General features: G+C 46.9%; 1 protein-coding gene across 2 annotated transcripts in view; it reads right to left on the bottom strand.

The window, feature by feature from the left end:
* LOC144729450 (MAP kinase-activated protein kinase 2-like) overlaps positions 1-15,656 on the bottom strand; it is a 67,737-nt gene that overhangs the window by 15,097 nt on the left and 36,984 nt on the right. For both annotated transcript variants that reach the window (XR_013587705.1, XM_078609749.1), the window contains exon 2: positions 13,716-13,855. Coding sequence is in view for 1 of the 2 variants with exons in the window: in XM_078609749.1 (XP_078465875.1) it covers positions 13,716-13,855 (140 nt within the window). In the remaining variant the exon portion in view is untranslated. The remainder of the gene's footprint in view (positions 1-13,715; positions 13,856-15,656) is intronic.

The following is a 15,656-nucleotide window of genomic DNA, read 5'->3' on the forward strand; positions in this document are numbered from 1 at the left end:
CACTTATGAGAATTTGCAACAACGCCACAATAAATGTTCCTCCGAGCTCTGGAGACCACCTGGAGAATATTCCAGGCACGTGTCGACAATGATAGCGAACAAGTGGAGACTCTCTGACTTTTTGAAGCTATTAACGTTACATTTGTTATCATGTTACAGTGTTATTATCCGTTCTCTTTCAATTAAAAACGATAGTCCCATATAAGTGTTAACATTTTTTTGAAGCACTCTGTATTTGATGCTTGCCACATCCCCCCCTGCGCATGGTAGAGTGCTCATTTTTTGGCTGAGTCAACCTAGGGGTGGACGAGGATGGCTAGGACACCACTTATTCACGGTATGGTGCACAAGCAGGAAATTGACCTGAAATGCAGCGTGAAGCTCTGACCACTACAAAGACAAAGATACCCCTCGTATCGCTTTAATCTGTTGGGGCAAGTGCTGTGAGTGAGCACCAATGAAGGCCGGCACGGCACACGAGACGGGATGGGTGGGGGGGGGTAACACCACGTCCAGCCGCCTTTGTCTTCCCCGTGGTGACGTTTACACACCATGGCACCAGGTAACCATTTGAGGCCGGAGTCAACTCATGGTCGAGATATTCGTCAGCGATGTTGCCAGCTCGGCATTGCCGACCGCTGTGTGAGCCCCCCCCCCCCCGCACGCACGCGCCACAAACGGCCGAACCCTCTTGAGGCAAGGCCCCCCCCCCCCCCTGTTGGCTCTGCGCAGCTCAATTGCCCCAAACTGCCACCCGTGACCGCTGCTCTCAGAGGGGAACGCTGCGTGGGCAAAAAGACAACCAACGCCCTCCACTCCTCCACCCCCATCGTGTTTCCAGTAAGCGATGGCGCCCGCCCGAGAGAAGGAAAGGCAAAAGTCTCTGCCTGGAAAATAACGCTCCATGGTGAGCCCGCGGCCCGGGCAGTGCAGCAGCTCCCAAATCCCGAGAAGCGTAGACCTCAAAAACCACACGCGGCCCCCAACCGCAGCGAGTGAGACAGCTCCAGCGTGACCCCCCACCACCCCCCGGCTCGCCATGGGGGTGGAGGGGGTGGAAGGGTTCTGCCAACAGTCAGCAGCGTGGCCGGCTTGGCCAAAGTTTGACGCATTTGCTGGTCCCAGGGGAAAGTGGGAGGGTTGTGGGGGGGGGCTTCGTGGGCAGGGACAAGAAAGCGAAATGAAATAGTCAAAGGTGGAAGTCATTCATAATAAACGTTTTTGGGTCAGATCGCGTTATTTATAAATGTGTCGTAACCCTCCACCACCCGACACGGCCAAACAGCAAAAAAAGTGTCACGTTGACAAAAGACAAATAGTTCACTGCTTTAGCCCACCGGTGTGTTGAAGCGTGATTGTCCGATGATGCTGAATGCAATTACCAGCGAAACGTCGTACTACTCAAAAATTGTAAATGTTGTGGTTTTAATGTTAAGAATTGGTTCCCCACCGCCCCACCCAGCCAGCATCTGCAAAATGTGAAGTTTTTGAATGTTTTTTTTTTATATTGGTGAAGTGATAACGACTTTACCCGTGTTGAGTTGAATTTCATTCTAAATATAAATGCAATCTCTTTGGGGTTTTTTTTTTGCTGCTCCATGAAAGGAATGATGTAGATCATCATTCCGTGCGGATACTCATATTCCCGATGTGTGTGTATTTTTGGTTTTGCTTGACGAATCTAATGATTCATATCCTATATGTGTACGTCGTGCGCGCCAATAGCACCATCACAATCGCTGCTGAGGAACCACAGACAAGCTGGGAGGGTGCCAGGTCGCGAGACGGAGCTAACAATTGCTCTTCATACTCTTTGTTTTGTTCGGTAAAGTCACGTAGGTGAAAACAAAATAAAATAAAAATATAACAACTAAATTAAACAGTGATTAAATAGTGATTTTATGTAGTTCTATTTTTATTTTATTTTGTTTTCAACTACGTGACTTTACCGGAAAAAACAAAGAGTATGGATCCTTGCAGTCACGAAAACTTCAAATCTAGAATTGCTCTTCAGTCCTCACTACAAGTCAACTCGTTTCCTAGCGTTACGTCACTGGGAGGGGGGGGGGATGTCCTTGAATTCCAGGGTCGCAAACATTACGCGAAGCGCAGAATTTCCCCCGTCACATAACGAGCGAAACATTTGGGTCTGAAAAAAATTTCACGTCCAGCTGAGTCGAGCGAAAAGGAGTTTCACAGCAGGTGGCGTGGCACGCGACCGGGTGTTGAACTCAAGTGACCGTCGATCCGAGTGCAGTGATGGCAACTACACAGCCGCTGTTCCCACCTCCCTCCCCCCTCCCCGCCGGATCATGCCAGAGCAGTCGCTTTCATTTCACGCCTCCGATTCCCTCGCACGGTTCGGCCACGTGCGGTGCGAAAGAAGTTCGACTTACACACGCGCAAGTAGAGAAAGGTCAGAGTGACTTTCCGCTCAAGTGAGCATTGATGCATCGGTACTCGTCTCCTGCTTACAGCCCTGCAGAGCGAGTGGTGGAAATTCCACGTTCATATGGCTGGGGCGCGTCTGTACAAAGGACAACCGCTGTTGATTCCCCCACAAATTGTGAGAGGATTATTATGAAACTCGGTTGTTTCACGTACGTGATTATTCCGTTGTTTAAATTTTTAAAAAACAGTTTGTGTGCGTATGTGCGTCTGCGCGCTTGTGTATGTGTGTGTGTGTCTGTGTGTGTGTGGGGAGCGGTATTATAGCGGTTAGCGCTACGCTGCGCTACGAACCCAGCTGCTGGAGTTCAATTCCCGCTCACGGCCAACACCAGTGACGATTAATTATCAGGACCGGTGCTGGGCCTCCTTCCCTAGGTCAACTCAGCCTCAAATGAGTACCTGGTGCGGCCGGGCGTGGTGTTGGCAGCCCACCCCCTCGTGCGCCGTGCCGGCTTTCATAGGTGCTACTCGCTAACCGCACTTGCCCTAACAGTCTGTTCAGGCTATACGGGGGATCTTTGTCTTTGTGCGTGTGTGCGCGCGCACGCTGCAAGATCTCGTGGAAATTTCTGATGCGTTTTTTGTTGTTTTAGGGGAAAAGAGATTAACAATCACGGATAAATATTTGGCGCAACGTTTTAGTAACGACGAGATCGAGATGTGTGATGCTCAATCTGAAGTGTACCACGCGGTGGAAACGTTGGTTATTTCATTGCGTAAAAAGTGTTTTACCGCAAGCAGTCGCAGCAGATTCCCCCCCGCCCCCCCCCCCGATTATCTCCGCTCTATATCTGCTCCACGATCTTCCTACTCGGGGGGGGGGAGGTGGAGGGTGGAGCGGTGGCACAGTGGTTGGCTCGCTGCACAAAGAACGTGGAAAACTTGAATTCGATTCCCGATCGCGGCAAGCATCAGTGCCGAGTCATATCGGAACCGGGCCAACCCTCCCCACCTCCCATTCGCCAATCCGCACTGAACCAGCGTGGTGAAGTATGGTCAAACCCCCCGCCCCCCCCATGAGCCACATGGGTGCGTGGGGGGAGGCGGTGGGGGTCTCCATCCAGCCTCGGATTGAGAAGGGCTGGAATTTGTTTTAGAATTAGAAAAAGTCTCCTTTGAACGAGACAAAAATTTTGTACAATTTTATTTCTACCTGTTTAAAAAAATATATTTAAAAAATGTTACGTATTTAAACTTCAAAGTTATACATGTGTATATATTAATTCTATATCACAGCACACGATAATTAAAAATAAAAGAGAGTATATCACTAATATGTATTTAATGTCAACGATATATTACATAACCTATTCGTACCGCATGTAGTGTTTGGTCGAATGAATTCAATAAAGGTACTCGCAGTTTAGCCGAGCAAAATATTGCAATCGGAGCAGTGAAAATCATGGGTTAGAAATCGTTTTATTCGGTAAAAAAACACACGTTTTTAAAACGGCAAACAACTATCTGTCACGCTTATACTCAAACTGAGTTCGTTCAACACTTCACCAAATTATAATTATTAAAAAACGGTATTCACGAAACGTTTTCAATCCGTCGTGTGCACGATCGCATTTTTTTTTTATCCACCGCAAGAATCGCTGCCTGTTATTCAGCAGTATTTAAAACTTTACGCTCGATCTCAATCTCATTCGTCGACTATTATTTCTTTCCGCCTTCGTTGCCTCTTGGTGCTTGGAACAACGCTACATCCCCGTCAACGATCGCCACTGCAGAGCGTGAGAGAAGGGAGGCGTTTCACGACTTCGTTTGTAAGCGCATATCTTGCATATTCCTGCTTCAACAACAATTTTTTTTTAATATATAACAAACAGGACGTCACACTCAAAACTCCTGCCAGAGTTCCGATTTCCAAACCGCAAGCGAGGGGCCCCTGACGCTAGCGGGAGGGGTATTTGCCACTGCTCCTTCCCACAAAGACAAAGATCCCCCTTATAGCCTCAACAAACTATTGGGACAAGTGCTGTTAGCGAGCAGAACCAGAATCTTTATTTATACCGGAGGGAATCCGATGAGCTACAAAGATCCTTGTTTTTACAGACGAAGGCCAGCAGGGCTATACCTAATAAATGAAATGAACTTGAACGGAGCCGTGCATCACGAATCGACGCAGGTCATCACGATCACGTGTCACGGCCATCGTCACCATTAGCACGATCGTCATCGTCGTCGTCGTCACCATTATCGCCATCGTCATCGTCGTCATCACCATTATCAGCAGCAGCAGCAGCATCGTCGTCACAATCGTTTCGCTATCGTCAGTGGAATCGGCACGGATCGGCATCTCTCCCGCAATGAGCCGCGTTTGTTTGTGTGCGTGAGTGGAGCCAGTGGAGCCAGAACCTTGTTAATCGCGCCGCAGTGCACCCCCAATGTTTAAACAGTGACTTAAAGTAACGATGTAACGACTGATTATAACAAAAAAAAATGGTTAAATATTGTGTAAAAATAATGACATATTTCGAAAAACGTTTAGAAAGCCGTACAGCACTTTACGTGGTACGTGAATGTTTTTGTGTACATTTGTGTACTGGATATGTTATGTGCTTGATGTTTGTGAAAATTGCGTATGTAACAATAATGATGATATTCACGTATTTGACTAGAAAAGGCCAAACGAGTCTCAAGACTGCGTTCATGAGGGTCTTGCATTGCTCGGCATGTTCGACCAATTCGATATACTGGGAATGCTGCGGTAGTATATCCATGTCAACGATACACTTTATGTACACAAACAACACAACGTGTTTAGATACTGCGACAGAGACGACATGCCCTGTTCACTATAGAAACACACTTACACGCTTAGCGCGCCCTACCTTACGATTGTAATACATTGTATGATTCATAATGTGAAGTTATACAACATTCAATTATTATGGTCACCAATAATCACGCACACCACCGCCGGTATCTGATGTGAGCAAGGCACGGCCTGTTCCCGAGCAGCCCAAAACTTCAAAATCGATCAAGAGAATCAGCAACACGGCCATTGGTATAGTCCCCTGTCCGTACGAACGCCAGATTATGAATATGCACGGGATGGCAACGAGTTTGTATCCATTGAGAGTAAAGTTAAGGCTCCGTGTCATATTCTTTGGTTCTTTCGGTAAAGTCACATAGAATAATAATAAAATATAGTGAAAAAAATGATGAAAATAAAATAATAATCAGAAAAACATTAATGTAGACTGTAGCCTGGTTCTTAATCGGAGTGAGTGTACTGGCAGTCTATAATGTAGACTCTAGCAATGGTTATTAAGTTTGGTGAGTGTACTGACAGTCTATAATGTAGACTGTAGCCTGGTTATTAAGCTGGGTGAGTGTACTGACAGTCTATAATGTAGACTGTAGCCTGGTTATTAAGTTTGGTGAGTGTACTGACAGTCTATAATGTAGACTGTAGCAATGGTTATTAAGCTGGGTGAGTGTACTGGCAGTCTATAATGTAGACTGTAGCCTGGTTATTAAGTTTGGTGAGTGTACTGACAGTCTATAATGTAGACTGTAGCAATGGTTATTAAGCTGGGTGAGTGTACTGACAGTCTATAATGTAAACTGTAGCCTGGTTATTAAGTTTGGTGAGTGTACTGGCAGTCTATAATGTAGACTGTAGCCAGGTTATTAAGCTGGGTGAGTGTACTGGCAGTCTATAATGTAGACTGTAGCCTGGTTATTAAGTTTGGTGAGTGTACTGGCAGTCTATAATGTAGACTGTAGCCTGGTTATTAAGTTTGGTGAGTGTACTGACAGTCTATAATGTAGACTGTAGCCTGGTTATTAAGTTTGGTGAGAGTACTGACAGTCTATAATGTAGACTGTAGCAATGGTTATTAAGCTGGGTGAGTGTACTGACAGTCTATAATGTAAACTGTAGCCTGGTTATTAAGTTTGGTGAGTGTACTGGCAGTCTATAATGTAGACTGTAGCCTGGTTATTAAGCTGGGTGAGTGTACTGGCAGTCTATAATGTAGACTTGTAGCCTGGTTCTTAATCGGAGTGAGTGTACTGGCAGTTTATAATGTAGACTGTAGCCTGGTTATTAAGCTGGGTGAGTGTACTGGCAGTCTATAATGTAGACTTGTAGCCTGGTTCTTAATCGGAGTGAGTGTACTGGCAGTCTATAATGTAGACTGTAGCCTGGTTATTAAGCTGGGTGAGTGTACTGGCAGTCTATAATGTAGACTTGTAGCCTGGTTCTTAATCGGAGTGAGTGTACTGGCAGTCTATAATGTAGACTGTAGCCTGGTTATTAAGCTGGGTGAGTGTACTGTCAGTCTATAGTGTAGAATGTAGCCTGGTTATTAAGCTGGGTGAGTGCACTGGCAGCCTATAATGTAGACTGTAGCCTGGTTATTAAGTTTGGTGAGTGTACTGGCAGCCTATAATGTAGACTGTAGCCTGGTTATTAAGCTGGGTGAGTGTACTGGCAGTCTATAATGTAAACTGTAGCCTGGTTATTAAGCTGGGTGAGTGTACTGGCAGTCTATAATGTAAACTGTAGCCTGGTTATTAAGCTGGGTGAGTGCACTGGCAGTCTATAATGTAGACTGTAGCCTGGTTATTAAGCTGGGTGAGTGTACTGGCAGTCTATAATGTAAACTGTAGCCTGGTTATTAAACTGAGTGAATGCACTGGCAGTCTATAATGTAGACTGTCATGCAAAGTAGCCCCATGCAAAGGGACCACTTCTCAACCACCGCACTCCGATTACAGACCCGCCCGCGGCCCCGTTCAACCTCCTATGCAAATTCTCGATCCGCAATAAAAGCTAATCTTCTAAGGGTTATGAAAACACAAACCCAGTTCTTGTTAAACGTAAACCAGCTGTTAACCTCGTTGTTGTCGCTGTTCCAACACAGCAGAGGATCGGCTGGCTGAGGGGCTACCGTTCTGCTGCTACATTCCTTGTGAATATTTGACGTTTATAGGAGTTTTATTTTTTTCCGCCGCTGTCGGGTTTCGTCGTTCCTCTGTACGATCAACGAATTCACGAAATGAACCCCGTCCAGTTTATTTCCTGTGCAACGAAAAAGAAGAAGGAAAACTAAAAACTTTTCCCCCACCACCATCAACGAAGCGACCGCCGGGAGTGAAATTTGTCTCCTCGATGTGCACAGACAAGTCAACGAGCGGCCAGCCCCCCTCGGTCGCTGCCGTACGCGACGCTGTTACACGTTGTCTAAAAACAACTCCACGGCAGGTGGACGTGTTTGTTTGTTGTTCTTCTTGGTTCTTTCGGTAAAGTCACGTCGAAGGGAAATAATAAAATAATAATAAAACATTATAAAGTAAAAAAATATTATTATTTTATTATGTTTTCTTTTTATTATTTTAATAGGGAAATAATAAAATAATACAAGTAAAACATAATAAAATAATTACTATTTTATTATTTCCCTTCTACGTGACTTTACCGAAAGAACCAAGAAGATGAATCCCTGCAGTCACGAAAGCTTTAAATCGAAAAGTGTTGTTGTTGTTGTCGTTGTAACCTCGTCGCGTTTGTCGAACACGCCGAGGAGCGAAGCGATGGCACAGCTCGTGTGGAGGTGTTGGGTGGATGATGATGATGGGTTTTGTTGTTGTTGAACTTCGGATCGTGAGAGGCCTGGGTAGACCGCGGCTCGTGATGACGACGATGACGATGACATATTTACGGGTGATTATTTTTTTTGGGGGGGGGTTTGTAACCTTGTAAACCAGCAACAAAAACAGCGTTCTTTTAAGCTGGCGACAACTTCAAGTGATTCAAACAGCGCCTTTTAGCGAACACAACACCGAGCGACGTTTCTCATCCAGATCGGATATCGCCGTCGCGTTACGCGCCCTGACATAAGGCGTCGAGTCACCGCCTAGAAAACAAACACAAAGGTCCCCCGTGTAGCCTCGGCAGGCAAGCAGCGCCTATGAAGGCCGGCACGGTACAAGACGGGGCGGGTTGGACAGCACCACCACGCCCGGGGCCGCCTTTGTCTCCCCGCTGTCGATGTTGTGCTGCAACACCGCCACGAAACGCGCTGCTGCTCGTTTCAAGGACAGAAGCCTCGCCGCAGAGGTCGCAAACGGGTTTTGATTCCTTACCCGTACCCGGCCGCACCAGGGTCGCAAATGGGTACCCGTACCTGTACCCGGCCGGGTACGGGTACCCGTTCCCTACCCGTACCCTACCCGAAATGAGTGACAAACGGTTACTCACCAGTGACTCACGGCCTACCCGTACCCGGCCGCACCAGAGTCGCAAACGGGTACCCGTACCCGTACCTGGCCGGGTACGGGTAGCCGGGTATCGGGTAGGGTACGGGTATCGGGTACCCGGTTGCGACCTCTGCCTCGCCGGCAAAAACGCACGCGAACAGAACCACGTCACAATTCGCCCGATGACGCCGGTTGATGTAGTTACCAGCGAAACGTCGAACTACTCAAATTGTAAATGTTGTAGATTTACTTCTCCAACACACCGGTGGGCTGAAAGTCGTAAACTGATTGGCGTTGTTGTTCACGTGACAAACCGTACCGGCTGTGTAGGGTGGTGGAGGGGTTACGACACATACTTACGCGATTGAACACAAAAACCTTTATTGTGAAGAACTCGTCTTCATTTCAAGCGTGGGCATACACCAGCAATTATATTATTAGCTAACAAAAACCCGTGCAGCATCTTCCATATGTGGAAAATTGCAAAAAAAACATTTGCATAGTATTACAGAAGAGGTTCGTGAACGTAAGTTCACAATTGTGACTGTAGGGATTCATCTTCTTGGTTCTTTCGGTAAAGTCACGTAGAAGGGAAATAATAAAATAATAAAAATATTACATAATAAAATACAATTCTCACTAAAATACAATTGTGAGAATTGTATTTTATTATGTTTTCTTATTATTATTTTATTATTTCCCTTCTACGTGACTTTACGGAAAGAACCAAGAAGAAAAAACTAAAAACTTATAAAGAGCAAGATTATGAAATATTAAATATAACCATCAAATAAAAGGAGCAACGTCAACTTGGAAACCAAAATGTCTAGATTTTCATAACGCAAACGGAACGTTTTTCCATTAACCTTAAAGTGGAATTAATTCCTTCGCAAACTAAACGACAGCTTAAAGTGAGACGTCGCCCTGCGTCAGCAGTGGGTCTACGTCACTGTGAAACAGAAAATATAAAATATACGATATAAATAAATATTTAAAAAATAATCTCCTTGATATTCTAAAACGACAACCTATGCATTATGGAGGATATTTTCACACCAAGTTCCAACGACGTTTTAACTTTTTTTCTTTCCCCGTTGCTGGAAAATGCCAACAATCACCGTGCAGCATCACGTGGTGGTCAGCCCTCGCTACGGGGCAGCTCCCGTAACCACGGTAGTTCGTGACAAACGATGACAATTCCCAATTCCGAGTTTTCTCTGCTTGCGACGACTCAAAACTCATCCGTTGATGGTGAATTGCCTCTTTTGCCGGGATCGGCAAAAGAAAAAGCTTACTGGAGTCGAATCACATTTTCCGCCAGATTTATGCAGAAATTATGCGTGTTTGTTTGTAAGAGATGATTGATTTCTTTTTTTGTAAACGCTGCTAGCAGCAAAACAACATGAGCTCGGGCACGTCGCGATTTTGTCCACAGCCTGATGTTATTCATAAAAGTCGATAACTCACAGTTGATTCATAGTTGACGACTGTAACACAATTCGCATTCATGCGTCGCGTGCTTCTGTGCCCGTCTGGAACGCTCTTCCGTCTGACATTAGGAAGCCACTGGAGCCATGCACCTTTAACTCATCTCGATTGAAAACTAATTTCTTTAGGCCTGCGTTTTGTGTTTAGTTGTGTTGTCCTTCCCCCGTGCCACTGATTAGCCCGATTGGCAAAGTACAATACGAAAGAAGTTCAACATAAACACATCGTAATGATCTTTTACTCAGCAGTGGCCATGAGCCTGTGTGAAAGTCCCTCCACTGCTTCTGTTATCTCTACCTCTCAAATTAACCCCGTGAGCCATGGTCTCTCCACTGCTGGATACATGCCTCTCCCAGCATCTGCCATCCCTCACGATCCTGCGATACGTAGAAATCCAGATAGCACCTGCACACGAGCCGATTCCGTCGCTCCATCTCCTCTCTTGTGATACTCTCAGACACGTCCCGTTCCTCGGCTTGGCATTCCCAAATCAAAACACATTCCTGCGGAGGGAGCTGGTAGGAACGTTGGTTTGCTCGGTCAATGGCCAGGGTCAATGGCGGCGTGCTGTATTCCGCAAATATGGCCGACTGTGAGGGCGGTCACAAGCCAGCGTGAGTAGGTTAAACGTTGAGTTGTATAAGGGCACCACGGGGTGACCAGCCCCTCCCCACCCAGCCCCACCCCTCCCACCCCCCACCCAGCCCCACCCTCCCCACCCAGCCCCTCCCCACCCTCCCCACCCAGCCCATCCCCACCCTCCCCTCTCCACCCAGCCTCACCCCTCCCATTTTTGGATGCACGACGGACGGACGGACACAATAATCCCTTGTGGGCTGGTGGAACCACCTCTGCTCTGAACCTTTCCCACCGCACCTCCCCTCCCACGGCCTCTGGTGCAGCCAGCAGTACGCACGGTCACACCACAACGGGCAGGGCTCACGTGGTGAGGCTAAATGTGGGTGGTACTTCCATCTCTTAAGACGTCTGGCCGGCATGGAACAGTAAGCCCTTCCGTCAGCAATTGCAGGACTGCACCTTTGACTTTTATTGATTGGATTTTTGCAAGGCCCTGACTATCACAAACTATATCTCTTGAGAACATGTTTTGCATCTTAGTTCATGCAAACCGGCTAGCCAGGCGAGGATATGTAACGAAATCGGGAGAATCTCAGTGGCACATTACGACGCAGAATCGGCTGACAGGCTCATCGCCTTCCTGAGCACCCCCTGGCATCTCGCAATCAGAATCTGTTATTTGGGCTGCAGGAGTCCGATGAGCTATGAAGATATTTTTCGCAGACGTCCGGTTGAGTGCCCGGTCATTCAGAATCGGCGCTCACACGGCACCGCACAGCTCATTACTTAGAGAGATTCCTTCGCCAACAGCGCCACATCACTCTCAGGGACTCCCAGTACGACACGGCCTTGGATGTAACGCTCGGGAAAGACGGCGCGGTGACTTCAGAGCCGGTGGCGGGGAACGTGCTGCCAGGCGGACGTGCGCCAAATTGCGAGTCGAAATGAGTTGAGAGACTACCCGCTTGAAGTTGCTCGAGGAGCTCCACGGAACGTCGGACATCGCGCCGAACGGCACGACCACGAACACCGATGCAGACGTCAAAACGAGTTTGACTGTGGATATTTTCCTCTCCAGAATCTGAATCTTGATTTAGCCTGGAGGAAAATGCAATCCGGCATATTGTTTTGGGACGTGTGTCCTTCGTGGCTATATATAAATAGTTGGGGAAATAAAATAAAAAATAAATTCCAGCCATTCTCAATCCACCTATGGACGAAGGCTTCCAAACGCGCTGTCGACCACGGGGCTGGTGTTATTCTTTTTTGTAACCGTACTTCACCACGCTGGTCAATGCGGGTTCGTGAAGGAGGGTAAACCCCTGCTTCTGACATTGCTCGTCGCTGACGTAAGCCTCGGCTTGGAACGTAACTCGGTTCTTGCCAGGCTAACAGCGCCCTGCGCGAAACCGCTACCGGCAATAATCGTTTGTGGCCACATGCAAAAGCCACCGCGGCACGAAGGGCTGCCCACACGTGCCCTGCCAGACATGGGGCGGCATAACCGAACTTTGCCCATGCTGGTCAGTGCGGGTTGGTGAAGGGTTTGTGATGAGGAAATACATTGATGATGTTAATAACAATAACAAGAGTGATTGGTCCACACCCGAGACAGCTGTCTCGGGTGTGGACCAATCAACTTCAAGGACAGTGCACATTATCAGAGTAATGTGTTTTGTTTGCATTATGACTGCAGGTATTGTGGTCTATGTAAACATGACTCCTTGTAAAAAAAGGTGTCAGTTTTGTTGCCAGATAGAAGGGTAAAAAAACAATTATCATATTTTTACTGGCAAATGAGGTTCCAATGGAATAGCAAGAGTCATTAGAAGGCCCATTTTTTTGTTTGGCAAACCGTCTTGGGAGAGGAGGAATACTACCCCAGACTTGACCCCACCACACACGACCTGACTGTCGATCGACGAACCGTGACTAAACAAATTATTTCTGCTGAGTGGACAGAGGCGAGGGCGACTTAAGAAATTTACACAATCATCTTCTTGGTTCTTTCGGTAAAGTCACGTAGAAGGGAAATAATAAATTAATAAAAATAAAACATAATAAAATACAATTCTCACGACGTTTCGGCCACAACGCAAGCAGCAAATCCTCATTTTTTTTATTTCCCTTCTACGTGACTTTACCGAAAGAACCAAGAAGATGAATCCCTGCAGTCACGAAAGCTTTAAATCGAAATTTGCACAATCATCTAAACTATGAACTGCATTTTATTTTACCAGGTAAGCCCCACTGAACTATTTCGCTCTTTTTCGAAGCGACCTGGCCACAAATGATAGCTCAACGAAGTGGCTTATCGCGTGGAAATGTATCGCAGCCAAATACTCTAAACGCGTGTCGATTGTAAATGTGGAGGGGAAAACTCGAGGACCTGGAGAAAAATCCACGCGACCATGGGGAGAAAGAGAGAGAGAGACCACGCAAACTCTAAATATACAACAGGCATCGGGGTCGTGATCGAACTCACGACCGCGGCACGAAGGGCTGCCCACGCCCTGCCAGTCACGACCTCCTGCATACCAGGCGAGGGAGTTAACATCTCTCCAACCTCGATTTAAAGCTTTCGTGACTGCAGGGATTCATCTTCTTGGTTCTTTCGGTAAAGTCACGTAGAAGGGAAGTAATAAAATAATAAAAATAAAACATAATAAAATAATTCTCACAATGTTTCGGCCACAACACAAGCAGCCGTCCTCACAGACAGACCTGGTCTTCACCTGAGGACGGCTGCTTGCGTTGTGGCCGAAACGTCGTGAGAATTATTTTATTATGTTTGACTTTTTTTATTTTATTACTTCCCTTCTACGTGACTTTACCGAAAGAACCAAGAAGATCTCTCCAACCGTAGCGGCGTGAAAATCTAAACATGCAAATCCGGCGTGCCGACCGCCACAGCGCGGCCGCGCGTGCGACGCACGGTGATTTGGAGGGTGGGGGGGGCCGTGATGGGCCGGTGAACTCACCACTCCATGACGATGAGCAGGCACGCCTTGCCCTGACTCGTGTTCTCGTAGACGTCCACGAGGCGCACAATGTGCGGGCAGCCCGAGGCGCGGGCGTGCAGCTCCACCTCGCGGCGCGCCTTCGACGAGTCGCCCACCATCTGGGGCACGGCGCCGGCGGACACGGCACGGAGCCCACGTGGGAGAGGGGAGGGGGAGGGGGAAGTCGGGTGGAGGTGGCAGAGGAGAGAGACAAGTTAGGGCCTGAATTCTCAGCGAGTTCGAAATGCGTAAGGTGGCCAGAACTAAGTTGTCGTGGAATGGAGGTGCGACGTCCCGGTGGCTCGCTCCAGCAAATAAAAAAAAACGTAATCTGGCATGAGAAACAAAGGGACCTTCAGCTTGTGACTACATGTTCCTGGAATCGTACTCCAAATTGTATAAGATAGGTTTGTTTATTTTCTTGTAAATCAAATACATTGGACATGTTTGTTGCTGGGGTTTTATGATTTGTTTTCCAGGAATCTGAATTGCAGATAACCCCAAAAGTGGATGAGTGCTGGTTCGTAATGGATGCTGACCCTAAGAGTCAACAAAGGTCGTTCTAAGACAGGGGGGAAATTCACCCGCGTACGAGCTTGGAGGAGGCGACTTTCCAATGCAAGATGGGGACTTGAAATCAGCACATGACACAGATACCGAGGTCTTTAAAGTTGACCAGAGATTAAAAGTTTTCCAACAGAGTATTCATGTCACATTGTGATTTATCGGCAACTGCCGAGTTTCTCAGCAATGCAGTCAACCAACTGGGGGGTTTTCACACTGGGCTGGTGGTGGCGGTCAGATGGCAGCAGACCAAAGGATCCTGAAATCTGTCTGTAGCGGAGCTCTGAAAGTTATCCCTTTGTACGTGTGTTTTTTTGCTCTAGGTGTTCCAATTTCCTCCTCCATGCTAAAGCGATGTAATGCGTGTAAGAATAAACCCATCGATTGTCATTGATTCCGACGCTCGCGACACACGCAGTGGCTTGACGAGGCGGTTTGTAAGTTATAAATGTTTCTCGTAAATTAGGTTGAGGCTGGCTGGCGTTGGAACGGCAGCCAAAGCAGAGATAATTCATCCAAGAGGAAGCTGACCGCAGGAGCTGGAGGGATGAGATCAGCTGTGAGGGATGGCAACAGTGTGGGGGGGGACCTTCATCCAGCATGGGACAGACAACGGCCAAACGACGATCAATCTCTTCCTCCGTATTCTTAGGTTTTTTCCGGTAAAGTCACGTAGGTAAAAAATTAATAAAGTAAAATAAAAAATAAAATAAAAATCACGACGTTTCGGAGGCAACACAAGCTTCCGTCTTCAGGTGGAACCGTCACAGCACGATAGCTGTATCCGTCTCACGACACATGCAGTGGATATATAGAGGGTATGCAAATTACTGTTGCCGTATTCTACTGATTACAAGAGGCTGCTGGAAAGTTAGATGTACCCCACACACTTACGCCCGTTGTCAGTGGGCATACGGATCTGATCACAAGCGCACGCACACACAGATACCTGATTGTAAAACGCACCCCCAACTTTTGTTTCAATAATACAGGGGAGAGGGGGAGAATATGCTCGTGGCAAATTAAAACAACGCCGTGTTATATTGTCAGAAGTGGGAGAAAGACAAGTGTTGAATGGTAATCAAGTAGTGAATACAGTTATCATTTTAATAGCCTCATTCATGATAATGGCATCCCACAAATTTTCACATTAATTATATACGAGGACCAAATCCAATATACAGCCGCTAGCAATCAAATTAAAATACTACAACCGAGCAAAATAAAATAAATGAATACACAAATTTAGAAACGGCATCAAAACAACAGGCACACACAACGACGAACAATTGTATCGGCTACCTCAATTGCAGTTTGTAAACGTCGACGAACAAATGCACCGCTTTTTGTGTTGCA

The sequence above is a fragment of the Lampetra planeri genome, chromosome 32 (assembly GCF_965212315.1).
Source record: "Lampetra planeri chromosome 32, kcLamPlan1.2.h2, whole genome shotgun sequence".
NCBI lineage: Eukaryota > Metazoa > Chordata > Hyperoartia > Petromyzontiformes > Petromyzontidae > Lampetra > Lampetra planeri.